Raw genomic sequence first — 14,758 nt, 5'->3', positions numbered from 1 at the left:
TAACAGAATCATAGAATTGCAGAGTTGGTATGGACCCCAACAGCCATCTAGCCCAAGTCCCTGCAAAGTAGGGAGTCAGCCCTCATACATTTTGAAATGATACCAGATCCTCTTAGCTTTACAAATGTCCTAGCAGTTTTATGGATGCACCACGAGGTTTGTGAACAAAAAGGCCCAAGTTTGTTTTGTGTGCATGTTTAATTTTAATCTTCGTTCAGTTGCATGGTCCTCTTTATTTCCTTCTTTAGTCTTTTATCTTGTTGAAGATTGTGTCCTTCCTTGAATAAAGAGACATTAAAAACTTACAAATAATTAACTAAATAACAACATGAATAGGAACTGCTCCCAGGTGCTCATAGAACTTTGGTCTCCAGGCTCCTGGATGGACCCACCTGAGGCTACCTCTCCTCCTCTCTCCCTCTCCCTTACCTGGAGAGGAAGGCGTGATGCTGCGTGATAGCGTCACATTCGTAGTTGGAGCAGTCGCTCTGTTTCCGCGGCAACGGTTGCCGGGGCTCCTCGTCCTCCATCATCCCAGAGATGTCAATGTTGCTCTTGCTGAGACGCTTCAGCTCCCCCAGGTTGGAGTCTTCGCCTGAGAGGGGATTATCCTGAAGGGGCAGAGAAGCCAGCAAAGGGAATATTGAATTGCCGTTGGGACAACCCGGGTGGGGGGGTGTGCGCGCGCTCAAAAGGGAACATGATGGGACACAAGAGGAGCTGGAATCTTGTTATGTAGAGGCCTTCATCCACTAGGGGGCATTCATGGTGCAAAAATCACCAATGTACAGCCATCAAAATCTACTCCCAAAACTTGGACAGGTTTATAGTGGCAGGGAAAGAGTGGGATAAAGCAGGGACGAGAACATGAGAAGAATCTGCTGGATCTGCTGGATCAGGCCAATGGCCCATCCAGTGGCGTAGCGTGGGGGGTGCAGGGGGGGCCGGCCGCACCGGGCGCAACATCTGGGGGTTAGGGTTAGGGGGCACAAATCCATGGGTTAGGGGGTACAAATTACTTGCCTTGCCCCGGGTGCTGACAACCCACGCTACGCCACTGGGCCCATCTAGTCCAGTGTTCTGTTCTCACAGGGGCCAGCCAGATACCCCAATAGGGAGCCCACATGCAAGACCTTAGCAAAAGAGCAACATTCTCCCCTCCTGTGGCTCCCAGTAACTGATTTATTTAATTACATTTACATCCCACAATTTCTTCCAAGGAAGTTCAAGGTGGTCACATGGTCCCCTCCATTTTATCCTCACAACAACCCTGCAGGCTAGGCTTTGGTTGAGAGTGGCTGACTGGCCTGAGGCCACACCCAGTGAGCTTCATGGCTGAGTCTGGATTGAAACGCTGGTCTCTCCCAGATCCTAGCCCCACGGGCTAGCCGCTACACCACATCACCTTATATTGGGTCTCTGGGCCTCTTGCTAGAAGGCTTGCGATTTTTCTTAGTATCCTATTCCTTTACCCTTAATAGTAGTCTGACAGACAGAAATTCAACAGGTGCAGCTGCAACCATTGTTTCGCCTCCAAAACTTCCTCAATGTGCTTTTTCGGTGGATAGGAGCAGCACTGGAGTTCCCAAGCAGACGGGTGCCAGGGATCTCTCAGGAAGCCTGCCAGTCCTGACTCCCGCCCTCCACCCCACTCCCAAGAGGAAGGGACTGTACCTGGGCACTGCTGGCACTGCCTCTCCTGCTGCTGGACTGGCTTTCATCTGCCAAGCCGGTGCTGTAGCAGATGGCATCGAACCCCATAATTCCTCCCACGCAGTCCCCAATGAGGCACACCTGGGAAGGAGAAGAGAAGGGCGTCCAAGTTGGTAGCAAAGTCCCAGAGGCCTCATCCAGACCCACCACTCAGCATGCATACCCACACACACACACCCAAAGAGTCAAACAATCCCCAAACCCATCAACAAAAGTCAAGAGAGCCTCCACCACAACACACAGAGACAGGAGGATTCAGGTGATGTGAAAACCTGAAGGAGCATCTTCACCCCCCATTGTTCTGCCCAGACACTGAGGTCCAGCATCGAGGGCCTTCTGGTGGTTCCCTCACTGCGAGAAGCCAAGTTACAGGGAACCATGCAGAGGGCCTTCTCAGTGGTGGCACCCGCCCTGTGGAACGCCCTCCCACCAGATGTCAAAGAGAAGAGCAACTACCAGATTTTTTGAAGACATCTGAAGGCAGCCCTCTTTAGGGAAGCTGTTTAACAGACTATTGTATTTTAATACTTTGTTGGAAGCCACCCAGAGTGGCTGGGCAAACCCAGCCAGATGGGCGGGGTATAAATAATAAATTCTATTCTATTCTATTCTAAAACATAAGAATGTAAGCAGATCCCTGCTTGATCAAGCCACTGGTACATCTAGTCCAGCATCCTATTCTCACAATGGCCAACCAGACACTTCAATGTGAAACCCACATGCAGGACCCAAGCACAACAGTCCTCTCTCCTCCTGTGGCTTCCAGCAACCAGCATTCAGAAGCATCGCTGCCTCCAACTGCGGAGGCAGGATGTTGCCATCCTGGCTAGCAGCCCTAGAGAGCACTCTCCTCCTCCGTGAATTTAAAAGAGGCTTATTTTAAAGCCATCCAGATTGGTGGCTATCACTGCTTCCCATGGGAACTGCAGTGTGAGAAGAATGACTTACAAGGCCAAAACTTTGTAAGTTAACATTTATTCTCCACTGTGTATAAGGCAGGTTTTTACATCATTTTCAGTTGCCTTGATTCCATTTAAAGAAAGGGACACACGAGTTCAAAGTATGAACGAGAGAAAGGAAGAGAGAAAGGCCCAGTGGTTAGAGGGAAGAACCTTATCAAAGCTGCTGTCTGTGGATGGGCTGATCCCCTTAAACCCTGGCCATCGTGTTCTTCATCCAAGAGAGGCATGATCGTACCTGCCCATTAAATCCACTCCCGTCAGGAGACTTGAGAAATTCATTGTAAACCTGGTTGGCTCGGCTGATCACCATGGCAACCGCATCCTGGTACTGCGGGGAGGAGATGGCCAGCAGTGGCAAGGCAGCCAGAGGGATGTGGTCTTCGCTGCTGCTCAGGGAGGTCTCATCATAGCTGTAGGGATTCAGGCTGGGGGGGGGGAGAACAAGGGGGTAAGAAAAGGGACAGCACAGGGAATTAGCCAGGGCTAAAAAGCAGGTGCGGAACCACAAGGGCCATCTACAGCAGGATCCTCATCTGTATTACCGTACTTATTTTCAGATTCTCTTTAAAACAACCAAAAAGACTTATTGAAGCAAAACAAATTAATGCAATAAAAATAACAGAAGTACAAAATGCATCACAGTATATCCAGAAGAGACTTAATATTAGGTTGGGGAAGTACTTATTGCCAACAGGAGGGTCAAATTGTAGGTTTCCGGTTTCCTGGGCACCAGGGGATAAATTGCCTCTCCCAACACCACGGAGAGACACCAATGGAGATAATCAGAAAATGATGGGGGAATTGCATTTTCTGCATTCCTCTTCGGTTGGAAGAGGAACATGGCTCTCACCCGCAGTTTGCTTGGCGGTCTGGCACTTGCTTCCCCATGGAATGCGAGGGCAGGCAAAGGCACTGGGTGCATGGAGCACTCCAGCTGCTGCACCCCCACCCCACCCCCGATCCTGTTCCTGGAAGCACAGGTTATCCTGCTAATTGGGTTTTTTTAATGGGAGTAAACTGCAGGCGTGCACTGGAGACGATAAGAAACTGCGAAAATGAACCCAGCTACAAGGATTTAAAAGGTTTGGATTGAGAGGGGATTTAATTCGGTGAAAGAGACGATGAGGGGAGGGGAGCCCATGGTTTACTTATATCAAAGTTTTTCTCTACATTTATGATACAGCAACCCTCCCAGGAATGCAAGTTTTATTTTAAAAAATCTGTACAAGTGCAGAAAGAAGAAATTGGAATATAAATATGGAATTTAACAAAATTGGAACTGTGTGTGAGAGAGAAAGGAATTGAGAGGCAGGAGGAAACATTACACTTTGAAAATATGGAGCAAAGTCCACCCTAACCTCCGTTATCCATGAAGGAAAGTGTCTGAGATAAGGACAATTGGCCATAAATCACTGGCAGGGAAGAAAGGAGTCCACCAGCTGTGGGAATAGAACCTTTTGGATTAACTATTTGCAGTCTGGATTCAGGCTGTTCTTCCTAGGCTGGAAAAATGGCGAAGGCGCCTTGTTTGTGTTGGCTATTTGCAGTATGGTAGCGATGCAAAGAGCTTGCTGGGGAGACCATGCATTAAAAAGGGACTCAATAACTTAAACAAGGTTTTAATAAGAAAAACAAAAACTCCATTTACACTAAATACATCAACGAACCAGACCCAACCACCAACCCATCCCCCAGGGTAATGGGAGAGCTAGGTGCTGCTCCTTATATACCACACCCAACTGCTGACACAGCTTAATCAATACAACTCAGCAGCACCTGCTATGTTTCACAGCTGTAAAGCTGGGTCTCGTTATTTTGCTCTGGCCCTTGCTCTGGCCCCTTAAAGACATACACATCGGGTGGAACAATGGTGAACCTTTACATTTAAAGAAACCATTCAACAGTTTGCTGGAAGCCAAATCACAGGACAAAGTGATGCAGTGACTTTTGGAAACTCTGAGATAATTGCTTCTTCTTGAGGCATGACAGGAACCATCAACAGTTGTAAGAATGAAGGATATGACACCATATATGGATGGGAAAACATCATCGAGTGTGTGGAACTGACACATAATAAGGATTACAGTTAGAGTTCCTCACTTGAAACTTTATAAATTACCTAATTTACCAACATGAATGAAATCACAAGGTTGTATAAGGGATTATTATATCTGAACGGAATGGAAATTATTAAGGATTTGGCCCACCCGGGAAGAATGGCAGATGAAGTTGATGGACTATATGGAACTGGTGGAAATGACTGGCAGAATCCGAGACCAGGGAGAAGAGTCGGTGGAAGAAGACTGGAAAAAATTTAAAGATTATTTACAGAAATACTGTAAAATTAATGAATGTTAGAAAAATGTTGGAATGAAGTTATATGGCTTTAGCAGAAATCTTATAAGGAATTAAGTACAAATAGATCTTTAATGTATTAAAAGGAAAAAATAAGGTTAGAATAAGTTAAGATAAATTACAGGACAGAAAATAGAGGAAGATGGAAAGGAATTGCTGAAACAGTTAATTGAAGTGGAATACAAAAAGGGAGGTGTGAGGAGGTCATGGAAACAAGTGAATGAAAGATAAGATACTGAAATTACTGGATGTGTTTTAAATTGTGTTTGTTTTGTGTTGCTAATTTAATGTTTTAGTGTTAGTGTAATGTAGTGTTTTTGTTTTTGTATTGTATTGTATTGTATTGTTGAATTTCCCCCCCTTCTTTTATAGTCTTTAAACTGTTAGTAAATATTTTTTTTTAAAAAAAAGGAAATTATTAAGGATTTGGAATGCCAAAAAAATGTAGAAGAATGAAGTCATCGAGTCTAGCACACAGGGAGGGCAGTTTGATTAAATTGTATATTTTGACATTGGAATAATTGTCATTAATAATTGTATTAATTGGATAAAATTGGTATTGTTATAATGAGGCTGCTATTGGAACGATATTGGAAAATCAATAAAAACATTTTTTTTTTAAAAAAGGAAGGCCAAATTACACGTTATGCTGTGCAGAAGGAGTCCTGTGTGTCTGTATTTCTTGCATATAAAACAAAATCCCACCAAACAGCACAGAATTTTTCAGGGTCCTCTGAGCCTTTGTCAACCTATAATTTATGAGTTGTTTTTTTTCAGCTAATGCTAAACTCCACATATTTTAATAACAATGCGAAACTTGGAAATCCTGCAAGGTTTCCATTTGGGGGCAACTGAGGTTCTGACAGCTGACAGCATCCACGTCAAGCATTCCTGAGAGCTAAAACCTTCCAGCTGATCATCCCACAGATTTAATAAACAAAGATGGAATGGGATGCTTGAGTCTTTTCCTGATAAACCATTGTCCAGAAGTTGAATACTGTGGCTCTGTCTTGGGACCGGTCTTATTCAACATCTTTATCAACGACTTGGATGATGGACTCAAAGGCATCCTGATCAAATTTGCAGATGACACCAAACTGGGAGGGGTGGCTAACACCCCAGAGGACAGGATCACACTTCAAAACGACCTTGACAGATTAGAGAACTGGGCCAAAACAAACAAGATGAATTTTAACAGGGAGAAATGTAAAGTATTGCACTTGGGCAAAAAAAATGAGAGGCACAAATACAAGATGGGGGACACCTGGCTTGAGAGCAGTACATGTGAAAAGGATCTAGGAGTCTTGGTTGACCACAAACTTGACAGGAGCCAACAGTGTGACGCGGCAGCTAAAAAAGCCAATGCAATTCTGGGCTGCATCAATAGGAGTATTGCATCTAGATCAAGGGAAGTAATAGTGCCACTGTATTCTGCTCTGGTCAGACTTCACCTGGAGTACTGTGTCCAGTTCTGGGCACCACAGTTCAAAAAGGACACTGACAAACTGGAATGTGTCCAGAGGAGGGCAACCAAAATGGTCAAAGGCCTGGAAACGATGCCTTATGAAGAACAGCTAAGGGAGCTGGGCATGTTTAGCCTGGAGAAGAGGAGGTTAAAGGGTGATATGATAGCCATGTTCAAATATATAAAAGGATGTCACATAGAGGAGGGAGAAAGGTTGTTGTCTGCTGCTCCAGAGAAGCGGACAATGGTTCCAAACTACAAGAAAAAAGATTCCACCTAAACATTAGGAAGAACTTCCTGACAGTAAGAGCTGTTCGACAGTGGAATTTGCTGCCAAGGAGTGTGGTGGAGTCTCCTTCTTTGGAGGTCTTTAAGCAGAGGCTTGACAACCATATGTCAGGAGTGCTCTGATGGTGTTTCCTGCTTGGCAGGGGGTTGGACTCGATGGCCCTTGTGGTCTCTTCCAACTCTATGATTCTATGATTCTATGATACTTGTGGGCAGTCCCACCGCAAGTAAGAAATGCTGTCTCTTCTTCCACAGCCCCTCCAAGAGTCCTGAGAATATTTTGACATCATATGGGCAGTTTGCACTGGTGTACAGTTCCCTCTGTGTAGGATTTTCCTGGAACACAGAAGCTGGGACTGGCCTATATGGTTTAGATGACCAAAGTGCATACGATTTAGAATCCTCGCTTTGCATGTGCAGGTCTTTCTCCCATGTACGTTCAATACCTAATCAGTTTGTCTGAATTGCTGAGACTCACCTTGTGCTTCAACACCTCCCAAAGCCAAAGAAGTTTTATTTTTATTTTTTTAAGAATTAGTTTTGTTTAGAACTAATGCATGTTCTTACAGAAAGGGGCTGTATAATGCAGGTCAATGCTGGAGATGTAATGCTGGAAGTTTTTTTGCTGAGCTGTGTTACGTGGGCACATTCAGAGATATCTTCCTTCTTCTCTGAAGTTGTCATCCATATTGGTTTTGTACTGGCCAGATCCTAAATATTTGCAGATAGGATCATAGAATTGCAGAGTAGGGAGGAGCACTCCAGTCCAACCCCCAGCAATGCAGGAATCACAGCTCAAGAATCCCTCAGAGCTGGCTTTCCAACCTCTGATTAAAAACCTCCAATGAGTCAAAGAGCTGGAAATTACCCCAAGGCTCCATCTAGTCTAACCACCTGCGATTCAGGAATCACAGCTGAAGAATCCGTAAATCGAACCTAAAGAATCATCGTGCCTGTTGCCACAAGGGGGCGGCATTGCCCAGCCTTGGCTATTGGTTCCCTATTACCACCTGCTCCTTCTGCAGAACCCCAGGGCTGGGATCTCTGTTATGATGAGATATGCAAGCTCGTAAGTTAGCAGTGCACTCTGCTCCCATCCTCCAAATCTATCCAAAAGACCCCAGTGCCTGGGATGTGCTGCCTCCAAAACAGCCCATCTGCTCTGGCCGGATCCGTCTGTCTAATGTGGCCACTTTGAAAGGGCCTTTGAGACACAACAGGTATGAAAAGGTCTCGGGGGAAAGTTAGAATATCTGAGAAAGACACGGCTCAGATGAGAAAATGGAGTGGACTGAAGCAATGGCTGTGGAATGAGTACCATCAGAGCACAGAATCAGAGGAAACTGCCTGATACAGAGTCAGGCCATTGGTCCATCTGGCTCAGTACTGTCTCCAGAAGTTCAAACAGGATCTTTTCCCTAGAGGTGCTGCTGGGGATTGAACCTGGGACCTTCTGCATGCAAAGCAGATGCTCTACCACTCAGCTATGGCCTTGCAGGCCCAGAAGACGAACAGTCCACCACCTAAGAAACCCATGCAGCCCACCACCGAGAAGCCACTGCCCCATGAAACAGAGAATGTGCAAGAGCAGAACAGCAAGGGAGGTCCAAGTGGCTCAAGTAAGCAAGGCAAGCCACTCTCACCTGGGCAGGGGAACCACAGCAGATGCCCTTTGCAGAGTGCAAGGGATGCCCCTCACCCCTTGCTCACACAGGTGTGCTCAGCACCTGTCCCCAAGGAAGCAGCTTTTGCTATGCAAGATTTCTAAACGGCCTTGCAAGAACGCTGCTTCCAAGGCAGCTGGTGCTCCTGAGGAAAGGTAGATTTGCTGTAGGTAGGATTTGCCTTTTGATGCAGACTTGATGGGGAAGGGTCCGTTGTCCAGGCAGGAAGCCTCCTCCCACCAGGGAGTTGGTCCAGGTTGCACAAGCTGAAAAGGTATCCATAACAACGGAGCCCCTAGCAACTGTGTCCAAGCTGCATCCATCTCCAACTCAGCCAAAGGTGTCGAGTCCGTCTTGGCAGGAACGCGAGAAGTCTTATCTGCAAAGTGTCCTCTAGGAACTGGTCACCAGGAGCTTTCAAGAGTTATTAGAATCATAGAATTGTGGAGTTGGAAGGGAACCCCGGGGTCAACTTGTCCAACCTCCTGCCGTGCAGGATTAACAGCTGGGGCTCCCCAAACCTGCATTCAACAGGCATCTCACCACTTGAAATGCCACCACGGTCTGGAGGCAACAGCAGTACTGGCAAACTTAATGCTTTTTTTGCCACAATCGTTGCCACAGAGCAGTGGGCGTGAAAATGGGCTCTGATCCTCGGTCATGTTCACAGAATCACTGAACTGTAAAGTTGGACTCCTAAAGGACATCCAGTCCAACCCCTATTCAGGATGGGGTTTCCTGCCATTTGCAGGTCTCTTCCATGGAAGATCAAGGTGCTGACACTGTCTTACAACTGGCCAGAGGTTGGATCCCCCAGGGCGAAAAGAGTCGCTTTGGCTCCATCCCAATGGAAAGACTGGCCAGCCTCCTTCGGTATTCTCTTAACATAAGAACATAAGAGCCTCCTGCAGGATCAAGCCAATGGCCAATCTAGTCCAACATCTTGTCCTCACAGTGGCCAACCAGAGACCCCAGTGAGAAACCAGCAAGTCAAATTCAAGCACAAGAGCACTGCCCCCTCCTGTACTTTCCAGCCACTGGTATTCAGAAGCCAGTGGCGTAGCGTGGGTTGTTAGCACCCGGGGCAGGGCAAGTAATTTGCGCCACCTAACCCGTGGATTTCAGCAGGGGGCAGAGAGCTGCGAGTGCAAGCGCGCGCGCCCCCAGATGTTGCGGCCGGCCCCCCCTGCACCCCCACGCTACGCCACTGTCAGAAGCATCGCTGCCTCTGACTGTGGAGGCAAAGCAAAGCAGAGTTGCCATATTTCAAAAAGTAAAAACCAGGACACCCCAAAACTTGTTGAGGTTGTTTTTAGCAAACCCACAAAATTTTCGATCTTTTTAAAAAACAAACAAATAAACAAACACATTTTTTTTAATCGACTTGCCTAAGATCCACGACAAAGCACTGCCTTTCAGAAATTCCCCCCTGGACGTCAATTCCGTCTTTGAAATCCCAGTAATGTCTGGGGAAATCCGGACATATGACAGCCTGAGAGCATGGCCCTTGATCGCCCTCTCCTCCTGCATGATTTGGTGGTGGTGACTGTCTCCCTTGGGAGTGATTTCCAAAGTTTAACTCTGCACTGAGTGAGGAAGGGCTTTCCTTTCCCTGTCCTGAATACTGGCCTCCTCTCTGGAGGAAACCTGCTTTCACTTCTTTGGAGACCTGACATGGTTGCCTCTGGCCAAACTGATCTGGGAGATACCCTGGATTGGCTGGCACAAAGAGGAACGCAAACAGGACAAGGTGATCTCTAATTATTTACAAAGCAGTTTAACTCAATTAATGTTGCTGAAGGCGCAGCAGCAGCAGCAGAAAATGCCAATTAGGGCAGGAGAGATGTTTTGACACGGGCACCCGTTCCGTAACTGCCAATTATGGTGATGTGATGATGTTTTGAGGGCAGAGGAAGGAGCAGCTCGGGCTCTGGATTTATTTCACCGTCCGCAGAAGGATTGCTGAAGATTATTCTTTGAAAGGTTTTAATCATAGCTTGTGCAGAGCTGTACGTTAACTCTGTGGTCTGAATTTCTTGAATGCTCCTGCTTTTAATGTCTCAAGTCGGTAGAGCAGGAGACTCCTGATCATAGGGTCATGGGTACAAGCCTAACATTTGGGAAAATGATGGTAAACTGCAGGGGGTTGCACTAGATGACCCTTGTGGTCCCTTGCAACTCTAGACATCTGTGACTCTATGAAAGAATACTAGAATCACAGAATTGTAAAGTTGGAAGGGTAACCTAGTCCAGCTCCTCCCATCAATGCCTTAGAAATGGAACCCAAACAACAGGAGCACGAGGCTCACGTCAGCCGCCCATTGGCAGGTGACAAGATGGAGCAAGATGGACCTGAAACAATGGATTCAAATGGCAACAAATTAGATTCTGAGTAAACATTAGGAAGAACTTCCCAATGGCAAGAGCTGCTTGACAGTGGAATGGGTTCTCCTTCTTTGGAGGTTTCCAAACAGACATCGCATGGCCAACAGTCAAGGATGTGGTTCCTGCATTCCAAAGGGTTGGACTAGATGAACCTTGGGGACCCTCTTCCAACTCTAGAGTTCTATGAATCTAGGGGTGGAGGAGAGGTCACTTGAGACAACCAGCCCCACCCCACAATGAGCTGCAAATTTCTCCCTTGGCAGACAGGCCAAAAAACCCCCCACCAGGCACATGGACTTTGTCTGCGGTGGAAAGTTGCAGAGGTCTTTCCAGAGGTCTTGCTGACCTACCTGCCCCCAGAACAAATGTTTCAGAATGTATCACTGAGCCGGGTGGCTCTTTCATGCATCCCACCCCCAAACCCCGCTCCTGGCTTTGCTTGAGGATTTCATCCTGTCTGCAAATCGACCGGATTTGCATTTCTCGAACGAAGACGTGGATTGTAATGCAGTTAATCATTCACTTTGGGGACTCTATGTACCCAGAAAAAAAACATATTTGAGATTCAAATGCCTCTTTGAGAATAAAGCACATGCAGACATGCAAATTTCGCAGAGGGAAACATGCAGAAATGATGCACATTTCCCCAATGGCTTCTTGAAAAACAAAAACGTAGGATTTGTTATGGTAAGAAAGACATCTCACATGGATGAAGAAGGAGAAAACAGGGAGGCAAGCTGGAAATCATTGTATATCTCTCCCCCCCCCCATTTTCCGTGAAGACTTAGCTGGTGACTTCATGCTAAGCAGATTGTTTTAGCTCCGCAGCAAGAGAAGCACTAAATATCAGCCCAAACTCAGCAGAGCAAAAGCCAAATATTTCATCCTAAGCAGAGGCGTTTTTGCTTACCGGGGTCTCATTTTTCACTGGAAATGCCACACAGAAGCTTTGCCGTTCCATAAATTTGTGCACAGAGAGATCCCCGCAGGAGCCTCTGAAAAGCCAGAGGCAGTGAGCAGGGCTGAATGCCATAGATTGAGCTGCTTGCTAAGTGGAGCTGAAGGATCGCTCGCGTTAACTTGCTATGAAAATTGCCACCAGCCTAAAATCGCTCCTATTTGTTTTCTCTTTACGAATCCAGCGCTTCTAATCCAGACATGTCTCGCCATCGAGCCAGCATCCTGTTTTCACAGCGGCCAACTAGACACCCCAACGGGAAACAAGCAAGACCTGAGCACAAGAACCCTCCCCTCTCCTGTGGTTTCCAGTAACTGGTATTCAGAAGCGTTGCTAGAATCATAGAATTGTAGTGTTGGAAGGGACCCCAAGGGTCATCTAGTCCAACCCTCTGCAATGCAGAGATCATTTGCCCAATGTGGGATTCAAACCCACAGCCCTGAGATTAAGAGTCTCATGCTCTACCAACTGAGCTATCACAACTGTGGAGGCAGAGTATAGCCTCTGTGGCTAGTAGCTTCCAGTAGCCTTATTATCCTCCTCATTATACTGTTAAATTCTCTTTCAAAGCAATCCAAGTTGGTGGCCATAACTGCCCCCAGTGGGAGAGAGTTCCATAGTTCAACAATACACTGCATGCAGTAGGACTTTCTTTTATCTTGCCTGAATCTTCCAACTTTCAGCTGGATGTCCATGAGTTCTGGTGTTAAGAGGGAGGAAAACTTTTCTCTATCCACTTTCTCCAGGCCATGCATTAATTTTATACACCTCTATCATATCTCCTCTTGATCACCTTATTTCCAAAGCTAAAAAGTCTCAAACACTGCAGCCTTTCCTTATAGGGCTGTCGCTCCATCAATCATTTTGCTCTCCCCTTTCTGAACCTTTTCCAGCTCCACAAGGCGTGGCACCCAGAACTGTTTGCAGCACAGTGGTACCTTGGGTTAAGAACTTACTGTATTTTTTGCTCTATAAGACTCACTTTCCCCTCCTAAAAAGTAAGGGGGGATGTGTGTGTGTCTTATGGAGCGAATGCAGGCTGTGCAGCTATCCCAGCACAGCGATCCCTCTTGCTGTTCTGGCTTCTGGGATTCAGAATATTTTTTTTCTTGTTTTTCTCCTCCAAAAACTAGGTGCATCTTATGGTCTGGTGCATCTTATAGAGCGAAAAATACGGTAATTCGTTCTGGAGGTCCATTCTTAACCTGAAACTGTTCTTAACCTGAGGTACCACTTTAGCTAATGGGGCCTCCTGCTGCCGCCACGCTGCAATTTCTGTTCTCATCCTGAAGCAAAGTTCTTAACCCGAGGTAATATTTCTGGGTTAGCAGAGTCTGTAACCTGAAGCGTCTGTAACCTGAAGTGTCTGTAACCCGAGGTACCACTGTATTTATTTGTCCATACAACAGAAGCCTGCAAAGAAGATCTTGGCTGTCACCATTTCCCAGGTGGGAGGCTGAGCCTAAGGGAGAAGGGCCAAAGCACAAGTTTCCCTTTTCCTCACTCAGGACTAGTTGACTGAACAATGCAACACGACAGCCAAAATCCCACAGGAAACTCACTTTGCCATGAGGGAGAAGGCCTCTGAGCAGACAGCTGGGCAAGGGACGAGCTTGATCAGGATGTGACCCAGGGCAGCCGGGAAGTGGGCCCGTGTGACCTTCTCGAACACCGATGTGAAGGTGTTGATGTCAGCCATCTTGCTGCTGGGCTCCCCGCCGCCCGTGTCCAGGATGTTGCCCCCATGCAGGACTAGGATCAAGACGTGAGTTTTGCAGTTCTGCTGCTGACTCCCTTCCTGGGGAGAGAGAGAGAGAAAAGTGAACCAAGCTATGCACGTACCTAGAAAAGCAAACCAATCTGAGGATAAAGGCCTGAGCAGATCTCGCTTGGGAGTCAATGGAAGTGAGAAAAACCAAAGAGCCTTGTGGCAGTGCTGGGGCTTCTACAAGGAATGAGAGAATTGCAGGGCTGGAAGGGAACTCCAAGGGCCATCTATTCCAACCCCCTGCAATGCAGGAATCCCAGCTCAAGAATCCCTGGCAGGTGGCCATCCAATCTCTGTTTAAAAACCTCCAACTAAGGAGAGCCTGACACCTGCTGACGTTCACCGTCAGAAAGTTATTCCCAATGCTCACCAGATTCTCCTTTCTTGTGATTTGAATCTACTGGTTTGGTTCTTCCCCTCTAGAGCAGCAGAAAACCTTCTTTCCCTCTTCATTTAAACCTTTAGATACTTGAAGGTGGCTATTGTATCTCCTCTCAGTCGTCTCTTTCCCAGGCTAAACATACCCAACTCTTTCAATAATTCCTAAGACACCTTCAAACAGAGTTTGGATGGCCATCTGCAAGGTAATCTTGAGCTGTGATCCCTGCACTGAAGGGGGTTGGACTAAATGACCTTTGGGGTTCCCTTCCAATCCTACATTCCTACAATTCTATTAGCCTCCCCACAATAAAAACCAGGAGACATCAAAGAGAGCCCCACACCCCGTGACGTCCAAAACTTTCCTCTGCGGAGCCCACCCCCCACCTCCTCCTGCCCCTCTCCCACACACTGCCTGTTTATTTCCTGAAATGCGATGTGGTCAAGGCTCACCTCACTCTCCTCGTGGATCTCAATGCTGCCTTGCGCAGGATAGCGGTGCTTCCTCAAAGAGGCTCTGTAGAGCTCCCCTGGAGGAAAAGAGAGAAATCGGGGTCACCTTTCAAACCCTTTTACTCCTGGTTGTCCTGGACAGCCGCCAATTGGGCTGCTGAATTTTCTCTTCTGCCAGCCCTAATATAATAGCCACGATCTGCAGGGACCACCTGGGTGGCAACCTGAAGGGCTGTATTCTTCCATATGAACCAGCCTGGGCTCTGAGATCATCAGGGGTAGCCCTTCTTCTCGGTCCCATCACCCTCACAACCCTGCTTGGTGAGAGTGCAGGACAGGGCCTTCTTGGTAGCTGCTCCCAGGCTTTGG

The 14,758-nt window shown here is 47.0% G+C and overlaps 1 protein-coding gene across 1 annotated transcript in view; it reads right to left on the bottom strand.

The window, feature by feature from the left end:
- Positions 1-14,758, bottom strand: part of PITPNM3 (PITPNM family member 3) — a 70,975-nt gene that overhangs the window by 14,195 nt on the left and 42,022 nt on the right. Inside the window, 5 exon segments of the mRNA XM_081889773.1 lie at positions 430-611; positions 1,675-1,794; positions 2,911-3,100; positions 13,353-13,588; positions 14,390-14,466. Coding sequence (XP_081745899.1) covers positions 430-611; positions 1,675-1,794; positions 2,911-3,100; positions 13,353-13,588; positions 14,390-14,466 — 805 coding nt within the window.

This window comes from Podarcis melisellensis (genome assembly GCF_964234715.1).
Source record: "Podarcis melisellensis genome assembly, chromosome: 15".
NCBI lineage: Eukaryota > Metazoa > Chordata > Lepidosauria > Squamata > Lacertidae > Podarcis > Podarcis melisellensis.
The sequence above is the reverse complement of the archived record's forward strand: the minus strand, read 5'-3'. Positions and strand labels throughout refer to the sequence as shown.